At 36.1% G+C, this 15,406-nt stretch overlaps 1 protein-coding gene across 6 annotated transcripts in view; it reads left to right on the top strand.

The window, feature by feature from the left end:
- Positions 1-15,406, top strand: part of CSNK1G3 (casein kinase 1 gamma 3) — a 153,027-nt gene that overhangs the window by 61,051 nt on the left and 76,570 nt on the right. For all 6 annotated transcript variants that reach the window (XM_049873570.1, XM_049873567.1, XM_049873568.1 and 3 more), the window contains exon 4: positions 2,763-2,832. In XM_049873570.1, coding sequence (XP_049729527.1) covers positions 2,763-2,832 — 70 coding nt within the window. The remainder of the gene's footprint in view (positions 1-2,762; positions 2,833-15,406) is intronic.

The raw sequence follows: 15,406 nt of genomic DNA, 5'->3' as shown, positions 1-15,406 counted from the left end.
TAGTTGCGTGTAAGAGATTGAGACTCAGAAGTTGGTGTTGCCAGTAATAGAATTTAATATGGGGGAATTTTGGTTCCGTATCTTGTTCAGCGTAAAATTATACTTAGAGGTGTGGGGTGCCTGTATTTGGAAACATGAAACTGTTATTTCTGATGGCTTTACAGTGTCTGAGATAGTGATAGCTAGTTTAACTGTGATAGTCTGTAATGGAAGGTTCCCAGAAGGACTTGCTGAGATGCCCCCATGATTGTAAGTATCTGCAGAGTAGATTTTTTTTGTTTGTTTTTAATTTCGTACTTTTTGTTCCTCGCTCATTGGTTTGTATTGCAGCCCTGCTGCAGATGTAAATGTTTTGTCAAATTTTCTGTGTTGTGAAACTTAACTTAGCTAATTTAAACCTACCATGGCCACAGAAGAACTTTACTTCAGCTCAGTGGGAACATGCAGCATTTAGAAACAGATTAGCTCGGTTTGTTTTAGATTAGCTAACAATCTTATTTTTCTTAACTAAGGAGGAATTAAAAAAACCCGCATTATTGGCTTTTTCAGCATAGAAGTTATTTTTCAATTAAAACAAGTATAAACTAATAGAATTGTGAATTATCCAGGATCACATGTCCTCTGTTTTTCTGTAAGTGAAAGGTTTGAGGAGAATTACAAGCAACAGAAGTAGAATGAAAAATAGCCACCTATATAGCAAAACTTCTCTTTCCTTCCTGTTCTCCTGTCCATAATTATTGTCTTGAAGAAGAAAGCTGGCAGGCTGTGTATAGATAATTATTGACTGAGAGAAAAAGAGATCTGGCAACTCTAGAACTTTGTAAGATTGGGTTGACTGTTTCCTTCTATTGCACTAAATGGAATAATAGGAGAATGTATTAGTTTTAATAAACTGTGGATTATCAATTCTTGAAAGTTTTTTTTAACCAGTGCTCATAATGTATATTCATTATTTTTTGTGCTTATGTAAATCCTGTGGTGTATTTTAAAAAGTCTAGCTTTGTAATTAAAATGGTACTGTTGTGGAAGACAAAGATTTCTTGGACAGGATATTAAAAGAGCTATCATAAAAGAAAAAAATGATAAATAGGACCTCATAAAACTTTAAAAATTTCTGCTAATCAAAAGATGACATTAAGAAAATTAATAGTCAAGTCATGTGCAGGAAGAATATTCATAATATATATATCTGACAAAGAACTTACATATAGAATATATATAATGAATTCTTATAAATTAATAATTAAAAAGATGAATAACTCAATAAAAAGTAGACAAAAGTCTTAAACAGATACTGCACAAAAGAATATATGTAAATGGCTAGTAAGCACATGAAAAGGTGCTTTTAACATCATTTGTCATCAGTAAAAAGTAAATATCACAATGAAATCTCATTTCACACCCACTAGAGTAGCTAAAAATACAGCTGAAACTCTCATACATTGCTGGTGTGAGTGAAAAATGGCATAACCACTTTGGAAAACTGACGGTTTCTTAAAGCCCGCAACTATCCAGCAGTTCCACTCAATAGCAATGAAAGTTAAGACTTGCACAAGAATGTTCATAGCAGCTTTATTTATAATAGCTACAGCCTGGAAATCCGAATGTTCCCAATAGGAAAACAGATAAATTGTGTGTATTCAGTCAGTGGAGTAATACTCAATACTAAAAAGCAGTAAATTATGGCAACAGCATGGATGAATCTCAAAAACATTATGTTGAGTGACAAAGGCCAGATACACACATACAAAACATGTACTGTGTGATACCATTTATGTGAAATTCAAGAACAAGTAAAACTAATCCAAATGTATTAGAACTCAGAAAGTGATTACCTCTGAGGGAGGGAAATGTTCTATAGGTTGTTTGGGGTGGTCAAAACAAAACAAAAAACAAAACAAAACAGAAACCAAACCCTCTGCCATCGAGTCAGTTCCAACTCATAGCGACCACGTAGAATTTCTAATGCTGTAAATCTTTACGGAAGCAGACGGCCACATCTTTGTGCTGCGGAGCCATGGTGATTTTGAACCGCTGACCTTTTGGTTAGCAGTTGACAGTGGTTGTAGGGATATATGCAGTTAAAACTGGTGAACCTAACAAGATCTGTGTTTTTTGTTATATGTAGCTTATACCTCATTTTAAAAATTAAAAAAGACATGTTGCTACTATCATAGTGTTCCTATCTCCATCTTTGTTCTCTCTTACTTTTCTCTGACTTGATTTTGACCTTTACATCAGAAATACACAAGTTCAGAAGACAATTTCTGGGAATGGGTGAAATGGGATAAGGGCTGCCATATCACAGTCATGAATGTTTGGAGTGTACTTTTCTTGAGGGGCAGTGAGTCAAACAGAATTTCCTAATGCTTGATCTAGTAGCCACTTAACCATGTATATATTTATGGCATCAGTTTATTTTACCCTAAATGTAAAAATGATTTTTATATAGCTCTAAACTTAGAGCAGAACCCTGGTGATGCAGTGGTTAGGAGCTACAGATGCTAACCAAAAGGTTGGCAGTTTGAATCCGCCAGCTGCTCCTTGGAAACCCTATAGGGCAGTTCTACTCCGTCCTATAGGGCCGCTATGAGTGGGAATCAACTCTACAGCAATGGGTAGGTAGGTAACCTTAGAGAGACAAAGATGCCTAATGGAATATTATAGTCTACAGATTTGACACCAGGATTTTGAAATCTGAAATTAGGTCCTGGTGATCTTTTAATAATTTAAATATTCTCTCTCTTTTTTTTTAAAATTAGGAACCCATGAAATCCAGAGCACCACAGCTACATTTGGAATACAGATTCTACAAGCAGTTAGGATCTGGAGGTAAGATCTTATAATGAATTTTAAATTTTCAATAAAATGGATTGTCATGATACTACCTTTTTAGCTTCAAGGAATAGTATTCTAAATTTGTTAAGAAGAATCACTTTTTAAGGCTTTGCTTACTAGACGTTTTCTTTCTAGAGTCTTAATGTTGTTCCCTTTTTACTTTAAATATTACATTTTTGGAGCATCTTATTTATTTTAGTGCTAATGAAAAAAAATTAAAAAAAATTTGAGATGAGATGTATATGATTTCCATATTTTTAGCCTTTTTGGCAAGATTATAGCTATTGAAATGACTTACGGTATTTTGGTAGTCTGAAAATAGCCCCCGAAAAGATATCTGTAGCATAATCCCTGGAACCTGTAAATGTTACACCTTATGGCAAAGACTTTGTGAAAAAAATATGGTTAAATAAAGGATTTTGATGTAGGGAGATTATTCTGGATTATCCAGGTAAGTCCTAAAATGCAATCACAAGTGTCTTTATAAAAGAGAGGTAAAGGGAGATTTTACACACACACAATAGGAGAAGGCAATATAACCATGGAGGCAGAGATTGGGGTGATGCGGCCATAAGCCAAGGAATGATGGTATTCACAAGAACCTGGAAGAGGCAAGGGACATATTCCCTAGAGTCTCCAGAGGGAGTGCGGCCCTGCCAACACCTTTTTTTGACCCAGCGAACTTGATTTCAGACTTCTATTAAAGAATACATTTCTGTTTAAGCCGCTAAGTTTGTGGCAATTTGTTAACAGCAGTGGTAGGAAACTTAGGTATGTTCACATAAACTCTAAATCTAAGTGAGAGTGGCTATTTTGTGCTAACTGAAAAAACTAATGGAAACATTTTTTGTTGTATATTTCCTTCACGTTAAAGCTTTTTACGGTTTTGCCTCTTTTTTGTTCATGCCTATCGTACGGGTTCCTACAAAGTAGAAGTATCTTGTTTGTACAGGTTCCTACGAAGTAGAAGTATTTTGTTTTTGCAAGTGTGATAAAATATAATCTTCTCATGTATCTTTTTATAAGCACATGTTTGCATTCTAATTGCTAGGACTGTTTATTTTTTAATGGGTTATTGCTTTTGCTTCCCGCCCCTGCCCCGAGAATGTACTTTCCAAATGAGTAGTCAGTATGTTTGAATTTTGTATTAATGCATTTATCATTGTATAATTTTTATAGTGTTCATTTATGTCATATCAGACAGCCTCAGAGATTTAGCAGGATTATCACTGGTAATTCATTACTGTGCATGAATACTTCTGGACCTGAAAATGGGGGAAAAATCATTATTTCTTTTAATGATACACTTAACTAATACCCACATATAAGCAGCAGAAGTACTTCAAGATCTTCAAAGGAAGATTCTGGCACAAAGCACTAAGCAGTGTTTAAGAGTGCTAGACTTTCTGCCTATGTGTTGTTTTGTGGTTTAGAGTCACTTAAATGGAATGCTGAAATAGAAAATGAAGTATTTGGTGAAATTAATTTTGGAAGAGTTAAAGGGTGAGATAGTATTTTTAACTAATACGTGAATTTTGTATTCTTATTCATTCTTGAACTTTTCTTGAAAATTAGGATGCTAGTGAGCATTTCTGGAAAGTAGGGATTTTAGAAATTATTAGAATTTATTTTCATGAATTAATGGCGAAATCCTTTTTAAAGTAGTCTCAGACAAAAATAATTTTAGAACATTGAGAGTCAACGGGTTGGGGGTGTGGATAAGTTTATACTGTAGATGTAGATTACTCTGGATTTAAGAACAAATACATGCAAAAGCTTGCCTTTGCCCACAAGTAGAATTACACCACAAAATAGCTGAATACTTTGATCTGTAGACACAGCTAGTAATTTGACACCCTTATTACCCTTCCTCTGAGTGGCTCCTCTCTTGCCCTCTTTTATTTCATCTCTCCAACTTCAAAAAAAAAAAAAAAAAAACTCTTCCTGTGGCTTTGCCTACCATATTTATGTTGCTGTGGTGGTTTTGTTTTGCTTTGTTTTGCTTAGGGTCCCCTCCTTCCCTAACAACAAAGTTTGCTCATTGCAACTTTTCCAACTCTTAACAATTTAATTTGTTTGCTCAGTGTTAGAAAACTGCCCTGACTTGTCCTGGGAAATGAAATTATACTTTGGTCTTTATAATGTTTGCTTTACATTCTTGACTTTTTTTTTTTAATATCTCTTGATTCTATACTTCAGTGACACTAAATTTCTGTTGAAATACTTAATAATCATCTAAGAAGTTACTGCAATTATCAATTCATAAAACAATCTGGATCTCAAAGAGTGATTTAGAGTTAGACTACCTTTTTTTATTTTATTTTTTATTATTATTTTATGGTACTTTAGATGAAGGTGTACAGAACAAACTAGCTTCTCATTAAACAATTAATTAGTACACATATTGTTTTGTGACATTGGTTATCAACCCCTTGACATGTCAACGCTCTCCCTTCCCTTCTCGAACTTGGGGTCTCTGTTACCAGCTTTCCTGCACCCTCCTGCCTGCTAGTCGTTGTCCCTGGGCTGGTATGCCTCAATAATCTCATTTTGTTTATGGGCCTGTCTAATCTTTGGCTGAAAGGTGAAAATCACCAGTGATTTCGTTACTGAGCTGAAAGGGTGTCCGGGGGCCATACTCTTGGGGTTTTTCCAGTCTCTGTTAGACCAGTAAGTCTGGTGTTTTTTTGTGAGTTAGAATTTTGTTCTATATTTTTCTCCAGCTCTCTCTAGGACCCTCCATTGTGATCTCTGTCAGAGCAGTCTATGGTGGTAGCCAGGCACCATCTAGTTGTACTGAACTCAGTCTGGTGGAGACTATACTAGTTGTGGTGCATTAGTCCTTTGGACTAATCTTTCCCTTGTGTGTTTGGTTTTCTTCATTGTCCCTTGCTCCAGATGAGGTGAGACCAGTGGAGTATCTTAGAGGGCTGCTCATAAGCTTTTAAGACCCTAGACGCTACTCAGCAAAGTAGAATGTAGAGCATTTTCTTTATAAGCCATGTTATGCCAGTTGAACTAGATGTTCCCTGGGACCATGGTCCCCACAGCCCACAGCTCAGTAATTCGGCCCCTCAGGGAGTTTGGATGTGACTATGGAGCCTCCCTGACCTTGCCTCGTAAAAGTTGTGCTGGCTTCTCCAGTATTGTGTACTGTCTTACCCTTCACGAAAGTTACCATTTATCTATTATCTGTTTAGTGTTTTTCTGCCCCCACCCCATCCCTCCCAGGTAACCATCAACGATTGTTTGTTTGTGTATGTAAATCTTTTCATGAGTTTTTATAGTAGTGGTCTCATACAAAATTTATCCTTTTGTGACTGACTTTTTTCGCTCAGCATAATGCCCTCCAGATTCATCCATGTTGTAAGATGCTTAGCAGGTTCATCATTGTTTTTTGTGTAGTGTTCCATTGTGTGTATGTACCATAGTTTGTTATCCATTCATCTGTTGATGGGCATCTAGGTTGTTTCCATCTTTTAGCTATTGTGAACAATACTGCAGTGAACATGGATATGCATATGTCTGTTCGTGTGACTGCCCTTATTTTTCTAGAATATATTCCTAGGAGTGGGATTGCAGGATCATATGGTATTTCTATTTCTAGCTTTGTAAGGAAGTGCCATATCATTTTCCAAAATGTTTGTACTGTTTTTCATTCCCACCAACGGTGCATAAGGGTTCCAATCTCCAACATTTTGATATTTTGTTTTTTGATTCATGCCAGTAATGCTGGGGTGAGGTAGTATACCGTTGTGGTTTTGATTTGCACTTCTCTAATGGCTAGTGATTGTGAGCATTTCCTCATGTGTCTGTTAGCTGCTTGAATGTCTTTGGTGAAGTGTCTTTTCATTTCCTTTGCCTGTATTTTAAGTGGATTATTTGTCTTTTTGTGGAGAGGTGTTGGATTTTCCTATAGATTTTAGATATTAGAATTTTGTCAGATTTTTCATAGCCAATTTTTTTTCCCCCAGTCTGTAGGTTCTCTTTTTACTCTTTAGATGAGCTTAAGTATTTCATTTTTTGAAGATCCCAGTTATCTAGCTTATCTTCTAAAGTTTCTCTGTTGCTAGTTATGGTTTATAGCCTGCTAATGCTGTGTATTAAGGCCTTCAGTGTTGATTCTGTTTTTTCTTCTATGATCTTTATAGTTTTTGGTTTTATATTTAGGTCTTTTGATCCATTCTGAATTAGTTTTTGTGTATAGTGTGAGGTATGGATCCTGTTTCTTTCTTTTTTTGTGTGTGATGGACATCTAGTTTCGCCAGCACTATTTGTTAAAAAGACTGTCTTTTCCCCGTTTGATGGACTGATCCTTTTCGTTTGGTGAATGTATCAGTCATTGTGTCAGTTCCACCCTGTTTTGACAACTGTAGCTGTATGGTAGGTTCTGAGGTCAGGTAATGTGACTCTTGCTACTTTATTCTTCTTCTTCAGTAGTACTTTACTTATCCGGGGCCCCTTCCCTTTCCATATAAAATATAAAGTTAGTGATTAGTTTTTCCATCTCTTTAAAGAATTCTGTTGGTATTTGGATCAGAATTGCTTTGTATTTGTAGACTGCTTGGGGTAGAATTGACATTTTTACAATGTTGAGTCTACCTATCCGTGAGCATGGCATGTTTTTCTATTTATGTAGATGTCTTCCGGTTTCTTGCAGTAGAGTTTTGCAGTTTTCTTTGTATAGGTCTTTTATATCCCTGGTTAGATTTGTTCCTGAATATTTTGTATTTTTAGGGGCTATTATAAATGGCATTGTTTTCCTGATTTCCTTTTCATCCTTTATTGGTGTATAGGAATCTAACTGATTTTTGTATGTTTGCCTTGTATCCTGGTACTCTGCTGAATCTTTCTATTAGTTCCACTAGTTTTCTCATGGAGTCGTTTGGGCTTTCTGTATATAGTATCATATCATCTGCAAATAGGGACAGTGTAACTTCTTCCTTACCATTTTCGATGCCCTTTATTTCTTTTTCTTGCCTTATTGGTCTAGCTAGGACTTCCAGCACAATGTTAAATAGAGGTGGTGATAAAGGGCATCTTTGTCTTGTTCCTGTTCTCAAGGGGAATGTTTTCAGCCTCTCTTGATTAAGAATGATGTTGGCTATTGGTTTTGTATAGATGCCCTTTATTATATAGAGGAATTTCCCTTCTATATCTATTTTTTTAAGAATTTTTATTAGGAATGGGTGTTGGACTTTGTTGAATGCCTTTTCCACATTGATTGAGATGATCATGTGATTGTTTTATTTATGTGGTGGATTATGTTGATTGATTTTCTAACGTTGAACCATCCTTGCATACTGGTATGAATCCCACTTGGTTGTGGGAGACAACATTTTTTTTTTAACCCCATCAAAAAAATCAGTGCTAATGAGTCAAATTTTAGTGTAAAATTATGTTGAATGATAAATCTTAGGCACTTTCATTAAAATTGGAGATTAAACATCCGTTTAATTTACTCAATTGAATGTAGTGCTATTTATGGAATTTCAGCTGTGTTGGATGAGATCAAGATACCTAATTTTGAGAGATATCGAAATCATTTAATGAAAATAAATTTTGGAGAAAATTGGAACATTTCCCTTTTGTTTCCTTTAATGATCTTTCTCACCATTATTTTAAGAACCCAAAGGTATATTATGTATATAATTTGAATGTGCCATATTAGGTATACAGTAATTCTTCTTCTGAAAATGAATCTGCTTATTTGAAAGCCTGCCATAAGCAGATTACTCATGCATACCAGTTCCTTACCTGTGAGAATGTCGGTGTGAATGTTATGAATTTTAAGTCATGCTTATTGGGGATAGTTTGAAAAGTGGAGACTTGAATGTTGAGTAAAAATAAAAAAAGTTGACAAATTGGATGACAGTGGTAGGGTAGAGAATTTTCAAATGTAACACTAGAATAGCTTAAGCAAAGTGAGGCAGAGTAAATCTGGGCCTTAGAACTAATCTATTCTTCTGTTAGAAAGGTGTGGTGGGAAGGGAAAGGAAGCCAGACTTACATAATAGATGCTCACAGAGTCAGGGATAGTATTCTTTGTTCCTAGGAGCTTCAGAATGAAAATAGGTTCATAAGAGTAGAGATAAGGCTATGTAACTTTGAACATTAGTTTCAGAAGTAGCTGCTCAATTAAGGTTGTTATACGGAATCAATCAATTGAATTTTTCTAGTTTAAGCTTTTATTTGTGGTTCCAGAAGAATTTTCAAATGTGCTTTTCCCCCCGATTGTATAAATAGTATGTGTTCACCATAAAAGTCTAGAAAAGTTAAAAACATATTAAACAGTAGAAATCATCCTCTAGGAATCTTTGTTAGCTTTCTGGTTTTTCTTTTTAGTATCTTTTCTATTCATTTGTTCATTTAATAACTTATTTAATGCATTTTATTTTAAAAATAATGTATGTTTGTTATACCCAGATGAGCAAAGTCAGTTCAGAATTATAAGACATAAATAGTAAAAATTTATCTTCCACAGTTTTCTCCAAAGGTAAAGAGACTGTATTGTATTCCATAGAATGGGTGTGATATAATTTGTTTAGTCCAGGGTTGATGAATACTTAATTTCCAGGTTTTTTTTTTTACTGTTAGAAACAGTATAGCTTGAACATCATGTTATGCATATTTTTGCTTGCTTTGAAAAATATAGGGCAATTTTCCTCCAAAAATATATCAGTTTATATTCTCAGAAACAAGATTTTAACTCACAGCCTTGTCAACCATGGCTAATTAATTAACTTACAAATTATGAATAATACGACGCCAGAACTGAAAGGTTACGTACATTGTAGAAACGGAATCTGTATCAAGGAAGTTTCTCCATTCTAGCGTTAAAATCCATTGTACTTCGAATGGATCATTTAGCTATGTGTGATTTTGTAACAATATTTATTTGTCATTTAGAAAATACTGATTCACTGAGTTATATAGATATTTCAAATATTGACACATTTCATTATACAAAATTAAGTTAGTATACTGCTGATCTTAGCAAAGTCTTTATTGGGAAGTTGTTGATGTCATGGTACCATATACAAATTTGACAAAATTTTAATTTCCACCTGGCAGCTTGAATTTTATTGTTAGTAACAAATAATTGTCAATTTTTCTTTGAAGTAACATCTTTCTTCATTTTAGAGAATGTCTTTTACTTATTTTTCTTGCTTCATTGTACTGTTAAGCAGAAGAAGTAAGAGTAGGAGAGGCTTGCTCTCAGTTACAGGGGAGAAGCATTCAATCTTTTGCCATTAAGTATGACATTTCCATTACCTGTTGCCACTGAGTCAGTTCTGACTCATAGTGACCCTGTAGGACAGAGTAGAACTGCCCCATAGAGTTTCCAAGGAATGCCTGGTGGATTCGAACTGCCAACCTTTCGGTTAGCAGTGTAGCTCTTAACCACTAGGCCACCAGGGTCCAAGTATGGCATTAGCTGTAGGTATTTAACAGATACTGTTCAGAATGAACAAGTTATCCTCTTTCTTAGTTATCTAGTGCTGCTATAACAGAAATACCACAAGTCTGGGTGGCTTTAACAAAGAGAAATTCATTCTCTCACAGTCTAGGAAGTTACAAGTCCAAATTCAGGGTGTCAACTCCGGGGGAAGGCTTTCCCTCTCTGTCAGCTCTGGAGGAAGATTTCTTGTCCTCAGTCTTCCCCTGGTCAAGGAGCTCATCAGGTGTAGGGAGCCCAGGTCCAAAGGATGTGCTCTGCTCTTCGTGCTGCTTTTTTGGTGGTATAAAGTCCCCAACTCTCTGCTTGCTTCCCTTTCATTTTCTGTCTTGAGAGAGAAAAGGTGGTGCACACCACACCCCAGGGAAACTCCCTGTACGTTGGATCAGGGATGTGACCTGAGTAAGAGTGGTGTTATAATCCCATCCTAATGCTCTCAACATAAAATTACAATCACAAAATGGAGGACAACTACAGAATACTGGGAATCATGGCCTAACCAAGTTAATACACACATTTTTTGAGGGGGGACATAATTCAATCCATGACACCCCCTCTATTCCTGATTTGCTAGAGTTTTATCAGATGCTTTTTCTGCATTAAGGTGCTTAAGGTCATCATATAACTTTTCTTCTTTAGCCTGTTAATATGATGAGTTACATTGATTGATTTTAAAATGTTAAACCAACTTCGCATTCCTAGACAAATCCCCGTTGGTCATGGTATGTTGTCCTTTGTATATATTTCTGGATTTGATTTGCTAGTGTTTTGTAAAAGGATTTTATTCTGTATTAATGAGGCATAATGGTCTTTAGTTTTCTTGTAATATCTTTGTCTTGTTTTGATACAATGTAATACTGGCAAATAAGATGAGTAGTAAAGTTTCCTCCTCTTTTGTTTTCTTAAAGTGTTCATATAGGAATGGATTGGTATAATGGCTGCAACAATGGGCTCAAACATAGCAATGATTGTGAGGATAGACCAGGACTGGGCAGTGTTTCGTTCTGTTGTATGTAGGGTCACTATGAGTTGGAACTGACTTGATCGTCCCCAACAACAACGATAGGATTGGTGTTACTTTTTCTTAAATGTTGAATAGAATTCACTAGTGAAGCCATCTGGGCCTAGAATTTTCTTTGTAGGAAGATTTTTTATTATGGATTCAATATATTTAGTTGCTATAGGGCTATTCAGATTTCTTATTCTTATATAAGTTTGGGTAATTTGTACCTTTCAAGAAGTTTTTCCATTTGATTTATATTATCAAATTTATTGCATCAAATTGGTCATGTTATTGTTAGGTGCCATGAAGATGGTTCCAACTCATAGCAACCAAAAGGACAAGAGAATGAAACACTGCCCTGTCCTGTGCATCCTCACAATTGTTGCTAATGTTAACCCATTGTTGCATCCACTGTGTCCATCCATCTCGTTGAGGGTCTTCCTCTTTTTCACTGACGCTCTACTTTACCAAGCATGATGTCTACTCCAGGAACTGGTCCCTCCTGATAACATGTCCAAAGTATGTGAGACAAAGTCTCACTGTCCTTGCTTCTAAAGAGCATTCTGGCTGTACTTCTTCCAAGACAAAGTGTTCGTTCTTCTGGCTATCCGTGGTATGTTCAGTATTCTTTGCCAACGCCATAATTCAAATGCATCAATTCTTCTTTGGTCTTCTTTATTCATTGTCCAGCTTTCGCATGCTTGTGAGGCAATTGAAAATACCATGGTTTATGTCAGGCCCACCTTAGTCCTCAAAGTGACATCTTTGCTTTTTCTAAACACTTTAAAGAGATCTTTTGTAGCACATTTGCCCAGCGTAATATGTTGTTTGATTTCGTGACTGTTGCTTCCATGGATATTGATTGTGGATCAAAATGAAATGAAACCCTTGACAGCTTATCATGATATTGGTTGTTGGTCCACTTCTGAGGATTTAAAAAAAAATTTTTTTTTGTTGAGGTATAATCCATACTGAAGGCTGTAGTCTTTGATCTTTAGTGGTGCTTTAAGTTCTCTTCACTTTCAGCCAGCAAGATTGTGTCAACTGCGTGTTGCAGGTTGTTAATTAGTCTTCCTCCAATCCTGATGTAGCATTCTTCTTCATATAGTCCAGCTACTTGGATTATTTGCTCACATACTGATTGAATAAGTATGGCGAAAGGTTGCAGTGACATCAGCAATGATATCCTTCATTCCACATTCTCTTCTGTACCTGGCTTGAATTTCTGGTAGTTCCCTGTTGATGCTCTGTTGCAGATGTTTTTGAATTATCTTCAGCAAAATTTTACTTGTGTATGATATTAATGATATTGTTTGATAATTTCTGCCTTCTGTTGGATCACTTTTCTTTGGAATGGGAACAAACTTGGATGTCTTGCAGTTGGTTGGCCAGGCAGTTGTCTTCAAAATGTCTTAGCATAAATGAATGCTTCCAGCATTACATTTGTTTGTTGAAGCATTTCAGCTGGTATTCCACCAATTCCTGGAGCCTTGGTTTTTGCCAGCACCTTCAGTGTAACTTGGACTAATTCCCTCAGTACCATTGGTTCTTCATCGTATGCTGCCTTCTGAAGTGGTTGAATGTTGGCCAGTTCTTTTTGGTACAGTGACTCTGTATTCCCTCCGTCTTCTTTTGATGCTTCCTTCATCGTTTAATATTTTCCCTATAGAATTCTTCAGTATCGCATCTCGAGGCTTGCATTTTTTTTCTTTAGTCCTTTTAGCTTGAGCAATGCTGGGCATGTTCTTCCCTTTTGATTTTCTAACTCCAGGTCTTTGCACATTTCATTGTAATACTTTACTTTGTCTTCTCTAGCCACTCTTTGAAATTTTCCGTTCAGATCTTTTACTTCATCGTTTCTTCCTTTTGCTTTAGCTATTCTACATTCAAGAGTAAGTTTCAGAGTCTTTTCTGACATCCATTTTGGTCTTTTCTTTCTTTCCTGCCCTTTTTTTTTAATGACCTCTTGCTTTCTTTATGCTTGATGTCCTTGGTGTTGTCCCACAACTTGTCCGGTCTTCAGTCATTAGTGTTCATTGAGTCAAAAAATTGGCTGATTTGTTGACTTTGTCAGTCTTTTATTTCATTGTTTTCTGCTTTTATCTTTATTATTTTCTCTTCTTGCTTTCGGTTTTATATACTCTTTCTTTTCTAACTTGTTAAGGTGGATACTTAGGTCATCGATTTTAACCTTTTCTTCTTTTCTGATCTAAGCATGTATAGCTATATATAATCCTCTAAGCTCTACTTTAGTTGAGTCCCCATAACATGCCTTCTGCTTTAGTAGATAGAACATATGGAATTTTCTTGATGGCTTGGGGTCATTATATGTTTTAATTACATATCATTTAGTTGTAAATAACAGAATCCAACTGTACTGATTTAAGCCAACAAGAACCAGGAGAATCTGAGGAATGAAAGGGCAGGAACATAGCAGGTCCAAAGGTAGAGTAACTTTGGCAGCTGCTGACTTTCTGGTATCAAATGGCCTCTCATTTCCTGCTTTCCTGGCATACACTCGTACCTCTTCTTTCTTGGCTTTTATGTACACATGGTTTCCCTTGTAGCTACTTATTATATTTCCTTTCATTACAATTATTTGCACAGACTGTGTGATTGCCTTTGAATCCCAGCTGTAGATTCCTAGGAGAAGGAAACTGATAAGCCTAATTTGGATCAGACCACACCCTTTCCCCTATTCAGTCAGCTTTAGCCAAGGGGTAGGGGATGGTCATTAAAAACATGGCTGCAGGGGCCCTGTTCCCTTATATATATAAACGAAGGGCATTTATCTGAGAAAGAACCATTATGAGACCAGTAGACATCTCTAATTTTTTATGTTCTGGGAAAATAGATTACTCACCTACCTTGTTAGATTTGTCAAATGTGAGTAAATAGGATTGATGTGGAAATACCAGGGGCATTCCTCTAGCATAGTGATACATATTAAAAAACCACTGCAGTGAAGTCGATTCTGACTCATAGCGACCCCATAGGATAGAGTAGAACTGCCCCATTGGGTTTCCAAGGAGCGGCTGGTGGATTAGAACTTCCAGCCTTTTGGTTAGCAGCTGAACGCTGTGCTACCAGGGCTCTGTGATATTCATTAGTGCTTGCATTTTTGAGAAATCTTTTTCTTCTTTTTGCTGCCCACATACTGTTCTTGTATCTTTCCTGGTTTTGATTGCTGACTTTAAACCACCCAGTATTCCCTTGTTCTGTTTGAACAGCTGCCTCTTGGCCTATGTACAGGTTCCTCATGAGTACAATTAAGAGTTCTGGAATTTTCATTCTTCTCCACGTAATCCATTATTTGTTATCATCCGCATAGTCGAATGCCTTTGCATAGTCAGTAAAACACAGGTAAACATCTTTGTGATATTCTCTGCTTTTGACCATGATCCATCTGAAATCAGCAATGATATCCCTCGTTCCATGTCCTCTTCTGAATCTGGCTTGAATTTCTGTCAGTTTCTTGTCGATGTATTGCTGCAACCACTTTTGAATTATCTTTAGCAGAATTTTTCTTGAGTGTGATATTAATGATATTGTTTGATAATTTCTGCATTCTGTTGGATCACTTTGCTTTGGAATGGGTACAAATATGGATCTCTTCCAGTCGCTGTCTTTCAGATTTCTTGGCATAGAGGAGTGAGCACCTCCAGCGCTGCATCTGTTTGTTGAAACACTTCAGTTGGTATTCTGTCAATTCCTTTAGTCTTGTTTTTCGCTAGCATCTTCGGTGCAGCTTGGACCTCTTCCTTCAGTACCCTCGATTCTAGATCATATGCTGTCTCCGAAATGGTTGAACGTAGACCAATTCTGTTTGGTATAGTGACTCTGTGTATTCCTTCCACCTTCTTTTAATGCTTCTTTTAAATTATTTGGAATTGTCTAGCTTCATAGTTTTTCTATACTTTATGATTGAGTAGTGTTATTTACTCATACACTAAGGATATACACTAGTGATAGAATTTGGGCATAGTTTTAGTCTATTTTCCATTTTTGTATTGTGTTGTGAATATGAGTTCACTGAAGAAACTTTAAATACGTAGGAGGAATAGTAACCAATCAGTTTACTACTGGTTAATTTAGTTTCCCTGACC

The sequence above is a fragment of the Elephas maximus genome, chromosome 2 (assembly GCF_024166365.1).
Source record: "Elephas maximus indicus isolate mEleMax1 chromosome 2, mEleMax1 primary haplotype, whole genome shotgun sequence".
Classification (NCBI taxonomy): Eukaryota; Metazoa; Chordata; class Mammalia; order Proboscidea; family Elephantidae; genus Elephas; species Elephas maximus.
This window is presented reverse-complemented; position numbering and strand designations above follow the sequence as displayed.